This window comes from Halichoerus grypus, chromosome 13 (assembly GCF_964656455.1).
Source record: "Halichoerus grypus chromosome 13, mHalGry1.hap1.1, whole genome shotgun sequence".
Taxonomy (NCBI): Eukaryota; Metazoa; Chordata; class Mammalia; order Carnivora; family Phocidae; genus Halichoerus; species Halichoerus grypus.
The window spans coordinates 49,648,924-49,666,335 of record NC_135724.1 but is presented as its reverse complement, the minus strand read 5'-3'; the positions used below and the strand labels follow the sequence as shown (position 1 = coordinate 49,666,335).

The 17,412-nt window shown below is 45.2% G+C and overlaps 2 protein-coding genes across 2 annotated transcripts in view; one reads left to right on the top strand and one right to left on the bottom strand.

Moving 5' to 3' along the window:
• Positions 1-418, top strand: part of ENOSF1 (enolase superfamily member 1) — a 29,139-nt gene extending 28,721 nt beyond the window's left edge. Inside the window, exon 16 of the mRNA XM_036070701.2 lies at positions 26-418. Within this exon, the coding sequence (XP_035926594.2) occupies positions 26-127 (102 nt within the window). The 3' untranslated portion in view covers positions 128-418. The remainder of the gene's footprint in view (positions 1-25) is intronic.
• Positions 419-948: 530 nt separating this feature from the next.
• TYMS (thymidylate synthetase) lies at positions 949-11,044 on the bottom strand. Its single transcript, XM_036070705.2, has 7 exons — positions 10,708-11,044; positions 8,861-8,934; positions 5,834-6,008; positions 4,270-4,371; positions 3,303-3,478; positions 2,851-2,922; positions 949-1,551 (listed from the first exon to the last, which is right to left on the bottom strand). The coding sequence occupies exons 1-7, from the start codon at positions 10,931-10,933 to the stop codon at positions 1,414-1,416; spliced, it is 963 nt and encodes a 320-aa protein (XP_035926598.1). The 5' UTR covers positions 10,934-11,044; the 3' UTR covers positions 949-1,413.
• Between the last annotated feature and the right edge of the window lie 6,368 nt (positions 11,045-17,412).

The window sequence follows — 17,412 nt, the reverse complement described above, 5'->3', positions numbered from 1 at the left end:
CTCTAAAATTTTTTGTCTTTGATAGGATGCTGGTTATTCAACAGAAATGAAGGAGGAATCTGTAAAGAAACACCAGTATCCACATGGGGAAGTCTGGAAAAAACTCCTTGCTGCTCAAGAGAATTAATGTTCAGCCCTAACACCCTTTCCTAAGTGAAAAGGCTTAACCATTTTTTCCGTGTGGTTTTACAAAAACAGGGGAAAGAAATCATCGTAGCAATCAAAACAAGTTCAGCTGAAAGTCCTGTTAACCTCAGGAATCAGCTCAGTCATTACTTGATTCTTTTAGCAAATAAACACACATTCTCCTAATTAATCCTTAAACAAATTTAGATTTAACTCCAAGTCCAGAAAGATGTTCTTACAAAATTTCTACCAAGTGCTGGTACCTGGACATTAAATTATACTTTGAAAATAAGCAGCAGGTTGCATAATTGTTGGAACAATGCCTTATTCTATCTAACGCTTGTTAAAAATTAGCAGAGTAAAAATAGTTCTGCAGTACTGTGGGGTATCTGGTGCACAACAAAGGTAAAAGGATTTCACGGATTAGCCCTGGAGTGGTTTAGCCTTTCTATTCTTGCTCAGTCTAAGTGTATTAGTAGAGGATTCACACCATACTGAAACCATGGCAGCAGTAATGGGCAGGAAAATGGAATTTCATACATTATTTTTCCATAACCCTTAAACCTTTATCCTCAGTAATCCTTATGTGCTAATGATAAAATGTAGCCAGAATTAGACGAACCACAGAAAAATAGGGCAAAATACAGTTTAGTCACCATTTCCAAAATACACCAAACCTCTAAGCAGTATCCAAACAAGAATAGAGCATGTTTATTTAGGAGGGTTCAGTTAAATCTATTTTAGGCAGGAAGTGAGCAGAATAGCAATATAGAATAAAAAATTAAAAAAAAAAAAAAAAACCAGATGAATGCAGAACACAAATGCAGAACACACCTTTATTATAGCAATATATAAAGCAAATAACTTTAAATGTTCATAAGCACAACTGTGCATTATTATGAATGCTGGTGTTACTCAGCTTGCTCAAATTTGGGGAAGAGCTGATGTGTAATTCTTGAAATTCATGGACCTTCATAAAAATGTGGGGTTGAAATGCATGTACATGTTTTAAGAGTATTCCAGTTTTTATTCTCCTGACTTTATTCCCAATCTCGGCATTTTCACACGTCCTCAGTGAGTTACCAAACTCAAGGCCTTTTGTTACTCAGAGAACAGGCAAGGTTACGTCTGCCAGTGGCAACATCTTTACAAGTTAATAAAAACTGCTGGTGGCCAAGAATTTTTGACCTAGTTCCCTCTTCCTCTAGGGCAAATGAGCTTTCACCTGGGCACTCAGTCCAACCCCTACTGGCGGAATATCCTTCAAATACCTCCTTTAAAAGCACTTTAAAGAGCCATTTCCATTTTAATAGTCGGGTGAGGACTGTACCCCTCCATCTGAAAGTCTTCAGCCTTGAAGTCATCGATTGTCTCAACTTTTCGAAGGATTTTGAGCTTTGGGAAAGGCCTTGGTTCTCGCTGAAGCTAAAAACAAGAGGAGAAGATTATCTTGCCATTATCTGTACAACCAGCTTTAATTCTGCTCCCTGTGAAACAAGTACACAGTATTTTATCGACAAAACATTTCACAGGAATGTAATAGTGCAGACACACCTGCCCCTGCTTAGGCAACAACACTCCTGGAATGTAACTGACGGATTCTCTCCCACACGTGGAGACCGAATGATCTTTTGTGGCATCCCACCGCGTCAGGAGCCATGTGGCCTCTTGGTAAATTTATGAAGGACAGGACACAGTCTTTCACTTTTGTATCTGTAACTCCAGGTAGGCACTCAAGTATGGTTATCTGAGTCCCATAATCCCTATCTCAACTGTCCCTGGCAGAGGGTGAGGCAAGATGACATCTGCTGACAACAGAGAGGGGTGCAAGCCGGGGTTCCTGGCAGGAACAGATGGTGGCAATGGGGACGTGGACACAGGCTCCAAGCTCACATTACTCTGTCCAGCATGAGCGGAGCAGACGACCAGAGAAGCAACTGCACAAACCCCGAAGTCGCCCTCTATACAAAAGCAGCCAAGCTCCCACAAAGGAGGAACTTTCAAAACCTGGATCTCATCTGGAAGGGGCTAAAAGGGTTTGGTTCAATTTTTTTCCCCCCCTTCAGCTCACTGAGCATTAGACACTCGTATTTTAATTGCCGTTTCAAATCACTTGTTGGCTGGTGTAACTTGGGATTTGGACAGACTTTTGAAAGTTAATACCTATGTGTGGTATTTAACATGATATGAAGGGAAAACATCACCATTTAAATTCTCGAACTAAAAATGAGTTGAAATGCTACCTTTGGGAAGGTTCCCAAGCCCACAGGTCTGAATATGGGCTCTCCCTCTGTTGTACTGGCCTAGCATCTCACAGTAGCGGTCACACGAAGTGCCCGTGGTGGCTGTGTCTGCCTTGTCCCCGCCCACCTGCCCACCGCCAGTCCCTGCAGTCGGAGCAGGGCATCTCAGCTCTGCCCCAGCAAGAGCAGAAGGTCTGTTATGTGAGGGACGTTCTAGAAGGCAACCTCTTATCAAGAGAAGGTACCAGGACACCTGGGTGGCTCAGTTGGTTAAGCGACTGCCTTCGGCTCAGGTCATGATCCTGGAGTCCCGGGATCGAGTCCCACATCAGGCTCCCTCCTCGGCGGGGACTCTGCTTCTCCCTCTGACCCTCCCCCCTCTCATGCCCGCTCTCTCTCTCTCATTCTCTCTCTCAAATAAATAAAATCTTAAAAAAAAAAAAAAGAGAAAGTACCAAAGTGTGACAGATATCATTCTTACCTGCATTTTCAGCGGCTCAACGTGATTCAGGTAAATATGTGCATCTCCCAAAGTATGTATGAAGTCACCTGGCTAAATCCCACGGGAGCAAGCAAAATGGCAAATGTTTTAGTTTCAATTCCTTTCAGACACATCATTTAAAAGCACATTATGTAGACTATGCAGACATTCCAAGGCTTTTCAAAAAACAATTTCACCAGCGTAGCTTTTGAGAAAAGCTGATGTTCACAAACGTTGTCTTGTCTTATAAGAAACCTGTTTGCTTATCCAGACCGCAAAGACAAGAAAGCTCCCTGGGAGGCTGCCGGGTGAGCAGCTTCGTTTCTTACACAGATCACATTTGTGAACTAACCAGCCACTGACTTCTCTGCAATTAGTTTTTCCACGTTAAATAACCTAAGAGCTCAGTGCTTTAGGCCGGTAGCCACCGTTCCCTCCCAGGCGCAGCCCACCTTCAGGCCTGTGATGTGTGCGATCATGTAGGTGAGCAGGGCGTAGCTGGCGATGTTGAAGGGCACACCCAGGCCCATGTCCCCCGACCTCTGGTACAGCTGACAGGACAGCTCGCCGTTCACCACGTAGAACTGGCAGAGGGCATGGCACGGAGGGAGGGCCATCAGAGGAAGATCTGAGGAGCCAGCACACAGGAAAATGAGGCGCGGGTGATTTTAAAGAACGCAGCTGCACACAAGACAGGAGAGAAACAGAAGCCAACTCCTGCGGGGGAGAGCATGAGAACAGGCCACCGGGCCAGTGACTCCCATGAGCCACACCGCCCCCCAGGTCAAAAGCAGACCATTCCAATCCTGGGGACGGCACCAGGCCTACGGTGACCCATCCATTAACATGAGACGTCTGAGGATGCATTTTCACAGCTGAAGCCACACTCATCCAGCCAAAATTACCTGCACCGCCTTCGCGGCACCAAACTAGCAGCAGGAGGAATTCATCCATTCCCAGGGGCCACAGCCAACCGGCAGCCCAGGCACACCCTCCTGTATTCAAAGTCTCTACTCGAAAAGCAAACATGCCACTCTGGGTAACGTTTAGTACACCTTGGTAGAGTTTAATTTTACGATATAACTGTTAAAATGTTAACAGCCAGGTGGAGAAGATATGAAACTTCATCTGCCCCAATTTAAACTGTTAAAACCTTAGGTATATTTTTATAGGTAATTTAAAGCTCTCTGTGGAGTAAGAGAAGTATAAATACACACATTAAGATCATCTTCGTCCAACCCCATCATCTGAAGGTGAAAATGGGGCCAAGAGTGACTTGCCCAGAGTCACACCAGCCATGTGGCTGGGGGTGGTTCCCAGGGTCCAGCCTCCTATCGGTGGCCTCCACGCAAAGCCACTGGGCTTCCCTTTGTGCTAATGGTACAGTTCGGACACGAGAGTAACTGGGATGCTTCTCACCTTTTGGATTCCAGCCACACAGGATGATTCTTCTGTCGTTGGGGTTGGTTTTGATTGTGTCAATCACCTTTTGCAGTTGGTCTACTCCTTGACCTGAATAATCTGTGGAATTGTCGAGAGAAGACACGCCCACATGTCAATCACAGCATCTCGTGAGATGGCCTTAGAGACCATCCATCGCTGTCCTACCACAGCCCCTGTGGTCATGCTCCAGGATACCCAAGGCGTTCTACAAACTCCTCTGCTCTCGTGGGTGATGATGAGTTCTATCCTCTGGAGCCGTAACAAAGTTACTTTCCTTTCTACAAGAGTCCTTTAAACATCTGATCTGTCATGGTGCCACCCCTCCCCTTCCTGTTGCGAACTATCTCCAATCCCAGCAATTTCTTCCACTATTCCCCACGGGACTGTCTCTATACCCATCAACCATTCTCATCACACTCTGCTGCCATGGAAAGTACCAGATCTTAAATAGAAGACACCATTCCACACACACTCCAACTAACAGAGGACGGTGGATTCCTTTCTATGGTCTAGATGCTATTCTCCCAACGCTTCCACCCAAAATTACAATTTAGCAGCCAAACACCTACTGATTTGTAACTATCAAGAAACCACTATAACTCTCACACCACCTTGTACTTTTCTCCCATTTCTGGTCTCTGGACTTTTAATTCCTTGCCTTCCTTCTGAAATGGAACTGGAAGCTGCGAAGTCTGAGAAGTGAGGAGCTTCATATCCCCTCCAGTTAAACCTCCACTTATTGGGGTCAGACTATGTTCTAGTCTAGTAGTTCTTAATTTTGGGGGGAAGAAAGTCCTGTCATGATCATAGCTTCAGAAAAAGTAATAGCAAAGATTAAAAAAGATGCACTGTGATAGTATGGTTCTATATTTTAGTTGTGATGCTTATATAAATCTACAGGTGCTAAAATTATCAACGGTTTCAGTCTAGCCAGCAAGCTAGTACTTCCTATGTATGTGTGTACACATGCATACACACACACACACGCACACACATGCACACTGAGGAAGTAGGCATTTGCTTTTGCAACCCTTGACCTGTGGACAGGCAGGACAGGAAGGTTCAAAGGATGGGGGCAAATGATGCCACCAAGTGACTGAGGAAGGTGGATGTCCAGGAATAAGAGGGTTCATCTTCTTCCACCCCAGGAGGGCAGGGAGAAGAGGGTAACCCAAGAACTGCTATCACATGAGCACCACCTAAAGTGTGCAGGGTGGCTCAGCCTTAAAAAGGGAGATCAAGCCACTGCAAGGCAATCCCCGGGCCTCTTCCTATGGCCAACACAGCAACCAACCGACCCACCATGTCACTACCTGCTAGTGAAATACGGTATGGAAAGTACCAAGCACCCAATAAATGCTAACAACCAAGAGTGTGATCTGACCTCTACCTGAATCTGAAACAGCCTCTCACAAGGTCAAAGTTATACATCAACTCCCCAGACGCTGGCTTCTTATGCCCCCAACTTCACTTGAAACAATGGGGCCAACTTATGCTACAATGAGTGCTCAGGAAATCTGAGCCATCGCTGTTTTCTCACCTGAATCTTTATCTTTGTATTCTGCCCCAAAATGCCTCCACTGAAAGCCATAAACTGGGCCTAAATCCCCTTCTTCTCTGTTGGAGAATCCCAGGCTGTCCAAGAAGTCTCGAGACCCATTGGCATCCCAGATTTTCACTCCCTTTGAAGACAGTTCCTTAGCATTTGTAGATCCCTGCAAGGGACAGGAGAGCAGAGCAGGCATCCAGGTGAAGAAGCTGACACCCCAAGAGCCTCCCACCAACTGTGCCTCGGGCCTGTGCTAACATACCTGTCCTGCACTCAGCATGTCCTGCACGGCGTGTCCTGTCTTTAAGGGCCAGTCCCAGCCCAGACTTCTTGAGGGCCCCCAAGACAGTCTCCTGGAATCACTTCCAGGACAGGTGATTCTTCCCCTCAACTAAATGTTCTAGATTAAACACCTCCAAGTCCTTTCATTATTCCCACCTAACAGTTTTGTGTTTTTTAACCAAAGGTGTTTTGTGTGTGTGATCCCCCAAAATGCATTTAATGTCTCACCTGCAATCTGTTCAATGGACACGCAGGTACCTGTATCATGTATATGTATACAACGTATACATAGGATACCTGGTACATAGGGTATTTCACTAACTGGCCTAATCAGTATCAGCTTTTCTTACAAATCAATCAGTCACATTATCTCATATGTGCCACTGTCAAGTTGTTCACCCCAACCTGTATTTGCCGTTAAGGTGGGGCTTTGTTTTTTTCCAAGTACAAGCTAATGTTTATTACTTATAGGTCATCTCATTAGATTTGGCCCATATCATCCTAACGTGTGTCCTGATCGTGCATTTAGGGCAAAGACAGACCTCGGCGGCCTCTGTGTACGATGCGCTGTAATGGCGACAAGCTGTGCCACACACACCATGCCTGCCCTCCATCCCCCTTCTCCTCTGACGGCTCCCTGCCCCCAACCACGGCAGAGCACAGCCGCGTCCCCACACATCTACTGTGAGGGGCAGAAAACATAAGCAAAGTGCTCAGTGCTCGACAGATCCTAATCTCGGCACAGACCCCACATCTCCATCTTGCCCACAGATGCCGGCTGCAGTGTGGGTTCACCCTGACTCCTGTGTTTCATCCAGTCACCCAGGGAGCAAATCTATCAGAGGTGAGTCTGGCATGTTCCTGGTAAAGAGTACTTAGAATCCTGAACTCAAGCTAAATTAAGATAAAACCAGTGAATGCACTTTATTTCTGAGCATCTCGTTTCCTCCCTTCTGTTTTTGAGTTTGTACTATCTTTTTCACCTCCATAAGTCATTTTTCAATCTTTCCCATATTGCTGTTGCTGCTTTCTTTTTTAAAGTAGGCTCCATGGGGGCACCTGGGCAGCTCAGTCGGTTAAGTATCTGCCTTCGGCTCAGGTCATGATCCCAGGGTCCTGGGATCTAGTCCCACATCGGGCTCCCCGCTCATTGGGGAGTCTGCTTGTCCCTCTCCTTCTGCCCCTGGCCCCTGCTCGTGCTCTTTCTCTCAAATAAATAAAATCTTAAAAAAATAAATAAATAAAAAGTAGGCTCCATGCCCAGGTGGAGCTCAGCGCTGGGCTTGAACTCACAACCCTGAGATCAAGACCTGAGCTGAGATCATGAGTCGGACACTTAACCCACTGAGCCACCCAGATGCTCCCTCCCAAACTGCTTTTTTTTTTTTTTTAAGATTTTATTTATTTATTTGACAGAGAGAGATAGCGAGAGCAGGAACACAAGCAGGGGGAGTGGGAGAGGGAGAAGCAGGCTTCCCGCCGAGCAGGGAGCCCGATGCGGGGCTCGATCCCAGGACCCTGGGATCATGACCTGAGCCGAAGGCAGACGCTTAACTACTGAGCCACCCAGGCGCCCTCCCAAACTGCTTCTAATGCCTCCCCTTCATCCATTCAATTGGGCTCTGGCTGGTTTACAAACGGCCTCTTCTGAGGTTTCTGATGATGCACCTGGAACTAGGCGCTCACTGCCAGCTGACATGGGACGACACAGAAGAAAACACCTCGAGAATACGGAAGTAAGGAAGACCGGACTGGATCCAAATTGAAATAAACTCTTTCTAAAATGCAGTAAGAAGTCTTAGGTCTGGTTTGGCCCAAGACCAGACACGCCACACTGAGTGCTTTGCAGAAGGGATCCCAGCTTCTGCATGGCCCAGAACTGAGCCCATCTCCTCAGGTACTCTCTGAACAGCACTGGCGAGAATATCATTGGTCTGGACCAGGAGACTGAGCGAGAGGAAGCTGTCCATCATCACAGCACTTTAGCCTTTGCCAGAGGTGCCTACTTGGCTCTTTGGAAGAGGTATAGCTTGTTACTCAAGAGATCCTTCTAGCTTATACCAATATGAGAACATGGCTGGGATTTATAGTCAATGATCAATATATGTTGAGCACCTACAATATGGCAGGCTGTGTTCTAGGCCCAGGGGATACAAACGTGAATAGGAAAAAACAAATTCTCTGCCCTCATGGAGCTTCTAATACATTTTACTTGTTTATTTGTTGTCTACCTTCCCCCCCTTGTATGGGGAAAGGGAGAGGGCAGACATTATGTATCAGCTGATGTTTCTCTATGGAGAAAACAAAGGAGGGTGGGAGGGATGTGTGTGTGTGGGTGGGTGGGGGGTAATCACAGTCTTAGATCGGAAGGTTAGGGAAGGCTCATTCAGCAGGGACTTGAAGGAGGTGAGGGAGTGAGTCATGCTACATGCTGGGGAAGAAGGTTCCAGGGAACAGGACTAGCAAGCACCAGAACCCTGGGTGGGAATGTCCTGATGTACTCAAAGATCAGCAAGGAAGCCAGGTGGGTGGAATAGAGTGAGCGGAACTTTACTGAAGCCAGAGCTGGGACAGGGCCCCAGGTGAGTGGGCTCTTACTGAGTGAAATTCGACCCACTAGGGCTGTAGGTGAGAAGTGACATGATCGGAGAAGTGACATGATCGGACTTTTAGAAGGATCTCCTGGTGCTGGGCTGAGAACAGACTGCTGATTTCCAACAGCAGCAGCTTCCTTACCTTGATAAACCACAGCAACTCCTCCAAAACACCCTTCCAGAATACACGTTTGGTTGTCAGCAGAGGAAATTCATCTGAAAAACAGTTTGCCCAATAATTTCAAGATGGGAAAATAGAACACATCATCCAGCTTTCTCTGTGGAGGAGGACTGCCTCCAGGACAAGGCCCTTGAGTAACCACAGGACCAACTAGAAAACTGACTCTGATCACATGGGTGCCCCAGAACAGGGTGGAGCTCCCAGGCTACAGTCCAAGTCAGTGACACAATTCAGACAGAGACTGCCCTCCTCAATCCCTTGACCACCACAGGAATTCCACCCACGTGGTGAGATGGGGCACTGGCCAGGCAGGGATGCCCATGTGGACAGGAAAAGAGCTACCATCCACTTCCCAGTTAGTGTGATTCCTTCACAGAGGTGTGAAGACAACACACAAAGTGTGCCCTAGGACAAACGGTGAAGGCTCCCAGAGCTATTCCCTGATTGTCCTGCCAGGGAAAACTTACTCAGGTCTGGGGGATAGTAGATATCACACTAACCAAAGCTAAGGGATAGTTTTGAATTATTTGCAAAGCAAATTAACCTCTATTATTTAAATGTACCAAAAATAGTACCCGTTTAAATACCTGATATGCATGACCTTATTGAATCCTCAAAACAACCTTCCTTTAGGCATCCTTAAGATCTCCATTTTACAGGCACCAGGAGGGAATATATGTTTGCATCAAGCAACAGAGAAGATCAAAATGTAAAAGCTTATCTCTAAATTCAGTACATATTCAGTTCACCTTATCAGTTATATAGTTGATATTCATGTAACAAGGAGAGATTTTCCAAGCACCTTTTATCCGTACTGTCACTGAGCATGATTTCCTCTATTTTAAGCACACGAGGAAGCTGAAGACCAGAGAGGTAAATTGCCCACGGTCTAAGCAGATGGGCTGGAGTAAAAACGAGATCTGTGTGGAGCTGCACGAAGGTGGATCCCTGTCTACCCTGCAGCCTGGGTATCTTCCTAGTCTCTAAAATGGGTGTGGGGTTGAGGGTCCTCCCCCTGCTCACCACAGTGAATCAGCTTTACTAATAGTGCGTCTCCCTACTCAAAACCACCCCCATACCTGTGTCCAGGATATTTGTCTCGTGCACCGCCCCCACACCCGTCTCTTTGTGCCCCGAAAGCCTGACTCTAACAACCGCCAAGAGAAACTTCTCCGGAGCCATCCTGTTTTAATGGAAAAGACGAATAAGAACTACTCCTTGGACTCTCGCGTTCCTGTTTCAAGGTTTAAGAGGAAAGCTGGTTCGTGCGGACCCGACGGAAAAATGGTCAGGAACCACAAGTTCTTGCCCAGCCTCTCCGTTCGCGCTCTCTCCTCCCGCCGCCGTTGACCCGCCCTTATTCCTTCGCTCCAATTTTTAAACTTTGCCAAACCGAAGGACCAGAAGGGGGAGAGAAGAGGAGGAGCCAAAAAGGGGAACTTCTAGCCAAGTCCGTGGTCAAGCCCAGACAGATCCTCTCACACACTCTGGTATGAGCCAAACACTACCAGACCGTGGCCGCTCTGCGGCAGACAGCACGACCAGGTGAGCACAGGACTCGGACCCAAAGGACCTGGTTTCACCTCCCACTTCTGTCACTCCTGTCCGCGTGCCGTTACGCAAATCATTTCTCTAACCCGAGCCTCTGTTTTGGCGTCTGCAAAGCGGGGCTAAGGAGCTCCCAGGATCGAGGTTAGGACCAAGGGTTGATGGCAAAGCCCAGCCATTCCCAGGCGCCTTCCCCGCCCAGCGGCCGCTCGGAGCCCACCCGGGCGCACGCGCCCTCGCCGGGGGCGCGCGGGGGTCACCTCTCAGGCTGTAGCGCGCCTGCATGCCGAACACTGAGAGCGTGCCCGTGCCGGTGCGGTCATCCTTCCGGACCCCGCAGCGCAGGATATGTTCGATCTGCCCCAGATACTGCAGCTCCCCGTGAGGTGGCGGCTGCGGCTCGGCGCCCGGTTTCTGCGCGGCGGGCGGCGACGGCGACGGCGACGGCGACGGCGGGCGCTGCAGCTCGGAGCCGGGGGCGGGCATGGCGCGGGCGCCGCTGCGGGCTCTGGGACGCGGAGGGCGGCTGGCGGCGGGCTAGGGGATGCGTGCCTTTCTGCGCGCCTCTTTTCCCGCCACCGCTGCGGTGGCTCCGCCCCTTCCTGCCCGCTGACGTCGGCCCGCGCGCGGCCCCCTGGCGTCCCAGGAGCGCGCGGAGCTATGGGTTGGGCAGGGCGCGTGCTCCGGGGAAGGCGCCAGACTTCCAGAGCTGCGGCGTTTGCAAGCCCGTTTTAAAAGCTAACAAACTAAGTCCTGGCTTTTGGTGCGTTGGCTGAAAGAGGCCGCTCCGGTTAGAAAGTTTCCGAGTCCACCGCGCCATTCAATACTAAGGGGAGCCTGGAACAGTCCGCACATGTTCGTGAAATCTAAAAACAAACAAAACCCTGTTATTTGAGGTATGTTTCCTACAAGTAAGGGGGTCATGCTGTCAGGAGATGTGCATTTCCGTTTTCCCCCATCTCCAGTGAAGGCCGGTAGCGGGAGCGAGTCAAATAGGCAGCTTTTTTACTTGATTAATGACAGCCAGCCATTTTCAAGTTTTTAATACTAAAATTTTCACTTACTGTGAAATGTTTATAATGTAAACACTGGTGAGTAAGAGCTATTTGATGATTAGTTTAAAATGCACTACGGCGCCTGGCTGGCTCAGTCAGTAGACCATGCAACTCTTGATCTAGGAGTTGTAGGTTAGAGCCCCGTGTTAGGTGTAGGGATTACTTAAAAATAAAATCTTTAAGGGGCGCCTGGGTGGCTCAGTTGGTTAAGCCTCCAGCTCTTGGTTTCAGCTCAGGTCACGATCTCCCGTTGTGAGATCAAGCCCTGTATAGGCTCTGAACTGAGCATGGAGCCTGCTTGAGATTCTCTCTTTCCCCTTCCTCTCTGTCCCCCTACTCTGGTTCAGATCGCATAAATCTTTCGCCTTTTACTCCCCCTTTCAAAAAACATATATATAAATAAATAAAATCTTTAAAAAATAAAAAAAATGCACTAATACATGTACACGCAACAAGCAGCCTTTTGAATCAACAACTGTTTATTGAGCACATAGTAGATGTTCAATGTATTTCTTGTTGATAGGTCTGGGATTGTAAAGAATAAGATGTCAGCTCTTGAAATGAAAGGGGAACTTCTTTTGATGAATACTTTTGATGAAAACTTCTTTTGATGAAATATATCAAACACTATTTCTTGCTGTTCAATAAAGTCAACGTTTGTTTGTTTCTGGTTACTTGAAGTGAATTTGTGCAAGATTCTGGAATCTTTCTGCTAATACGCACCTCTCAACCTCAAGGTTAAAATTTTTGTAACACAAATTCTAGGAGGAGGTATCTTTCATCTGCAGCTCTGCCTAATCTCAGCGAAAACAATCTTGCATGCCTTTATGTGGTACAAAGCCTATAAAAATTAAATCAATTCTCAAAGACAATTTACAAAATACCTGGCCATTTGGATTAATTGGAGGGAGAAAAATACTATGAACAGACTGAGGGAGTGTTTCAGGAAACATGTCACAAGCCTCATAGCTGGAAAGTCCATGCTCTTGCTGTTTGGTTGTATGAGTGCTTACAAGGCCAAAGTAAACTGAAATGCACTGGGTTACGGAACAGCAGATATTTTAAATCTACTTCATCCAGCACACTACTAGCTGGCCTTTCCTAGGTCAGCATAGATTGATTTCCCCCTCCTGCAGCACATTCCCCACCTTACCCCATTCCAGTGTAGTAACAGTTTTAAAGAGTCACCTGTCTCTGTTAGGAATGATGGCCCTCCAGTGTCGTGTTGTGTTGTGTTGTACTGTTTGGACAGGGTGGGTAGCACCAGATGCAGTGGGCATTCTTTTTGATGGGCATTTGGGAAGAGACGTGCTTGGTCAGAAAACTTGAACCCAGAAAACAGACTTTAGACAGGAATGGGGACTCACGTCTGCTCTAGCTTGAGAGTGCTCCTGGGTATAAGAACCTAACGTGCCATGTGGAAGCACAGTCCTGGGTGGGCCAGAAAATGCAGAGTTCTTTGCTGGGCAGGATTGTCCTGCATACTGCAGGGCTTTAGCATGCGTGTGGAAAGCCAGCTAAATGCAGGTATTCCTCCAACACCACCCCTACTGAAAAGTGTCCCCATAATCTCCAACCATGGAGGATCCCAGCCTGAAAATATCTCAGATTTTCCAGTCTTCCATTCCAGTTGTTATTTTGAGCTGAGTTTAATTGTTATTTTTTTTTTAAAGATTTTATTTACTTATTTGACAGAGAGAGAGAGAGAGAGAGCACAAGTAGGCAGAGAGGCAGGCAGAGGGAGAGGGAGAAGAAGCAGGCTCCCCGCTGAGCAGGAGCCCGATGCGGGGCTCGATCCCAGGACCTTGGGATCATGACCTGAGCTGAAGGCAGACGCTTAACCAACTGAGCCACCCAGGCGCCCCTTAATTGTTATTTTGAGCTGAGTTTAATTGTTGCAGCCGAATGTCAGTTATCCCACAAGGAGAAGCTCAAGGTATAAGAGTAGGCCCCCCCACCCGTGTGGAGATTCCTCTTCCTCTGTGGTGCTGGGAGGATCTTGGTTTGATGATAATAGAGAAAGAATGGCCTTCCAGGGCTGCTCCATAAATGAATGATCCTCTCAGAGGAGCGTTTCGTTTATTCATTCCTCCAAGAAGAATTTATATCCCAGTGCCTACTGCATGTCAACAGAGCAAGATAGACAATGTCCCTCTCACAGAAATTGATGTTCTAGCAGAGACAAACAATGCGTATGTTCCCAAACAAGACATCTGCAGATAGTGACAAGTGTCATAATGTCATGATGATTACGTAACCCAGTAAAGGGCTACTGAAGGTACAGAGGAACTACTTTATTTATTTAATAAATTTTTTTTAGCTTTAATTTTAATTCCAGTATAATTAACATACCGTATCATATTAGTTTCAGGTTTACAATATAGTGATGCAACAGTTCTATACATGACTCAGTGTAGTACAGTGTAGTACAGAGGAACTACTTTAGGTCCCATCACCAGGCAAGACCTCCCTGAGGGAAAAAGCATTCCAACCCCCAGTGCATCCATGCCAGCATGTTTCCTAGCACTTGCATCTATAAAAATAAAAAATAAAAAATAGGGGTAGTATGGATGCTGAATCCTATCTTATTCTAGGAAAGAATTTTATCAATGAATACATTAACTTATTAGGGGGAAAACCTCTTCCTTCTCATTAAGAAATCTATTTCTGTTAAAAATTGTATATGTTTTTTTTTTTAAAGATTTTATTTATTTGAAAGAGAGAGAATGAGAGAGAGAGAGAGAGCACATGAGAGGGGGGAGGGTCAGAGGAGAAGCAGACTCCCCGCTGAGCAGGGAGCCCGATGTGGGACTCGATCCCGGGACTCCAGCAACACAACCTGAGCCGAAGGCAGTCGCTTAACCAACTGAGCCACCCAGGCGCCCTAAAAATTTTATATGTTTAATGGTCATAGAAATTTATAATATATTTATGTTATTTTGAGCAATATGTACAAATAATTACAGGCAATAACTCAATTGAGAATGAATATTTGATACCTAGATTTTTGTGTCTGGGGAGATTGTTAATTTTTAAAATCTAAAAATGCTAACATTTTATCGATCAATAAAAGATGCTTAAACATAGGGCACCTGGGTGGCTCAGTTGGTTAAGCGTCTGTCTTTGGCTCAGGTCAGGATCCCAAGCCAAGGGCCTTGAATCAAGCCCCACATCAGGGAGGCTGCTTCTCTCTCTGCCCCTCCCCACACTCTCTCTAGCTCTCTCTCTAATAAATAAATAAAATCTTTTTTAAAAAGATGCTTAAGCATAAAAATATATTACATTAAGATAAAATTCTCTGATAAAAGGAGAATGAAAATCAGAATTTAAGGAGAAAATGGAAAGAAATAAGATTTCTCACTGTTAAAGAAAAACTTGTTTGTATCTTTGTTTAAGTGGACGATGCTGGGTATCAAATTTCCACGATATTTAGATTCCATTGGGTACATTTTAAAGAGGGATGAAAACTATATTTTTAAATGCTAATATTTACAATACATGGGAAAATAAAATTTTGCTATTTGAAAGTTTATGTTGAAAAATCACATGCAAGAGCATATGTAAGTTTTTCAGATTCCTTTTAGGAAGTTTGAGAGCAAAAAATTAGGATATTATTGGTCTAAAGAAACCTTCTCCTTGGGGCACCTGGGTGGCTCAGTCAGTTAAGCGTCTGCCTTTGGCTCGGGTCATGATCCCAGGGTCCTGGAATCGAGTCCTGCATCGAGCCTCACATCAGGCTCCCTGATCAGTGGGGAGTCTGCTTTTGCCCCTCCCCCTACTCTTGCTCTCTCTCTCTCAAATAAGTAAATAAGATCTTTTTTTTTTATTTTAAGATTTTATTTATTTATTTGACACAGAGAGAGAGAGCACAAGCAGGGGGAGTGGCAGGCAGAGGGAGAGGGAGAAGCAGACTCCCCGCTGAGCAGGGAGCCCCATGCGGGACTCGATCCCAGGACATTGGGATCACGACCTGAGCCGAAGGCAGACACTTAACTGACTAGCCACTCAGGCGCCCCAGTAAATAAGATCTTTAAAAAAAAAAAAAAGAAATCTTTTCTTTACACAACAAACTCTCAAGAATGATGGTCCAATTAGGTAAAGGAAAGCAGGAAACATTTTTGAGAGCCAACTCTGAGATACTTGATAATAATATTATTTTATAATCAACACTACCATTTATTGATGCTTATCATTATGGATTATTTACTGTAGTTCTCACAACTACCCTATAATAAGACAAAAACTATTCCTTTTATTAGTTGAAGGTGAAGATACTGAGGTTTAAAGAGGTTAAGGGTCTCGCCTGAAGTCCCACACCTAGGAAATACAGCAGTGGGGGTTGGAATCCAGGTGATCCTGGGCGCAGAGGCTTTTCTAGGCCTTTCCACTTGCCACCCTGCCCCCCCCCCCCCCCCCCCGGCTCCTCACTCTGCAAGTTTTCCGTAGCTCATTGGCCATAAAATAGTCAGGTTCCCTTTCTAACTTATTTTTTGGCACCTTCTCTGACAAATACATCAAATATATGGTTGAATAGGCTGTATTTATCTGAGACTTCTGCACATTAAGGAAGATTCTATCAATAGTGTCTTTTTTTTTTTTTTTTTTTATGGCCCTCAGTTTTGATAGGAGAGGCTTTATCTTCATTTGGAGTCAGTTATGTTCAACTGGCTGCCTCTGACCCCTCTTTTTCTGACAAGCGTTTCTGTCAAATAGAGTATCAAGACTGGGTAGAAAATGCTTTAATGATTTTGAGTCCTCTCTCATTATATTCTTGTTCATAACTGGAAAGGCTGATTATAAGTATATTTCCAACATAACCTTTAGTGACATATACTGGCAAATGACCCTCTGATTATTATATTGCATCAAGGTTCAAATTATGAGGTTAAGTAAGGGTCAGCCAAAGACATCGTGTATTTTCCATAAAATATGTGTGGCCTTGTTCAGAGAGCCCTGTTGTGTCAATTTTAAAAAGAAACAATGAAGTGCACTCATGTTTATAACTGCATTATTTACAATGGCCCAGAGGTGGACACAACCCATCTCCCAGGTGTCCATGGATGGATGAGTGAATAAACAAAATTTAATACACACACATGCACAATGGAATAGTCTTTAACCTTAAAAAGAAATTCCAACACAAGCTACAAAATGGATGAAACTTAAGGACATTGTGCTAAGTAAAATAAACCAGTCACAAAAGGACACGTGCTATACAATTCCACTTAGGTGAGGTGCTTAGAGGAGGCAGAAAGTAGGACAGTGCTCATGAGGGACCCGGGAGAAGAGAGAAATGGGGAGTCAGTGTTTAATGGGTATAGAGTTTAGTTTGGGGAAGATGAAAAAAGTTCTTATGATGGATGGGGGTGATGGCTACACAATAATGGGAATGTATTTAATGCTACTGAACTGTACACTTTAAAATGGTTACGATAATAGTTTATTATATATATTTTACCACAATAAAAAAAATCTATGCAGAAGTTATAGGTGTTTACAAAACAAAGGAATGAATTATAGATTTTTTCAAAAAGTCAATTATTATATTGTAAATTCAAAAGCAAATTGAAAGAAGTATCCTTTGTTAATTAGAAAGTGGCATGTTTGTAGTAGAAATGATGGAAAACAGACACTTTAGTGATTTTATATTTATTTAATATACAAAGAACTACTAATGTACCATAGAATTCAGTAATATGTACATGTGAATTTTTTAAAAAGGTATTTTACTTTAACTCAATCTGAATAGCTATTAAACTGCCAGTAAATAACAGTACTTCATAATATGTAACTGACATACTTTCCTGCTCTTGCATTTATTACATTATCTTATACATTTGGGTTTTTCAGGTCTCAGAGAAACCTGAACAGGTCATTCTACTTGCCAGGTATAGGATGCATCCGGTCTTC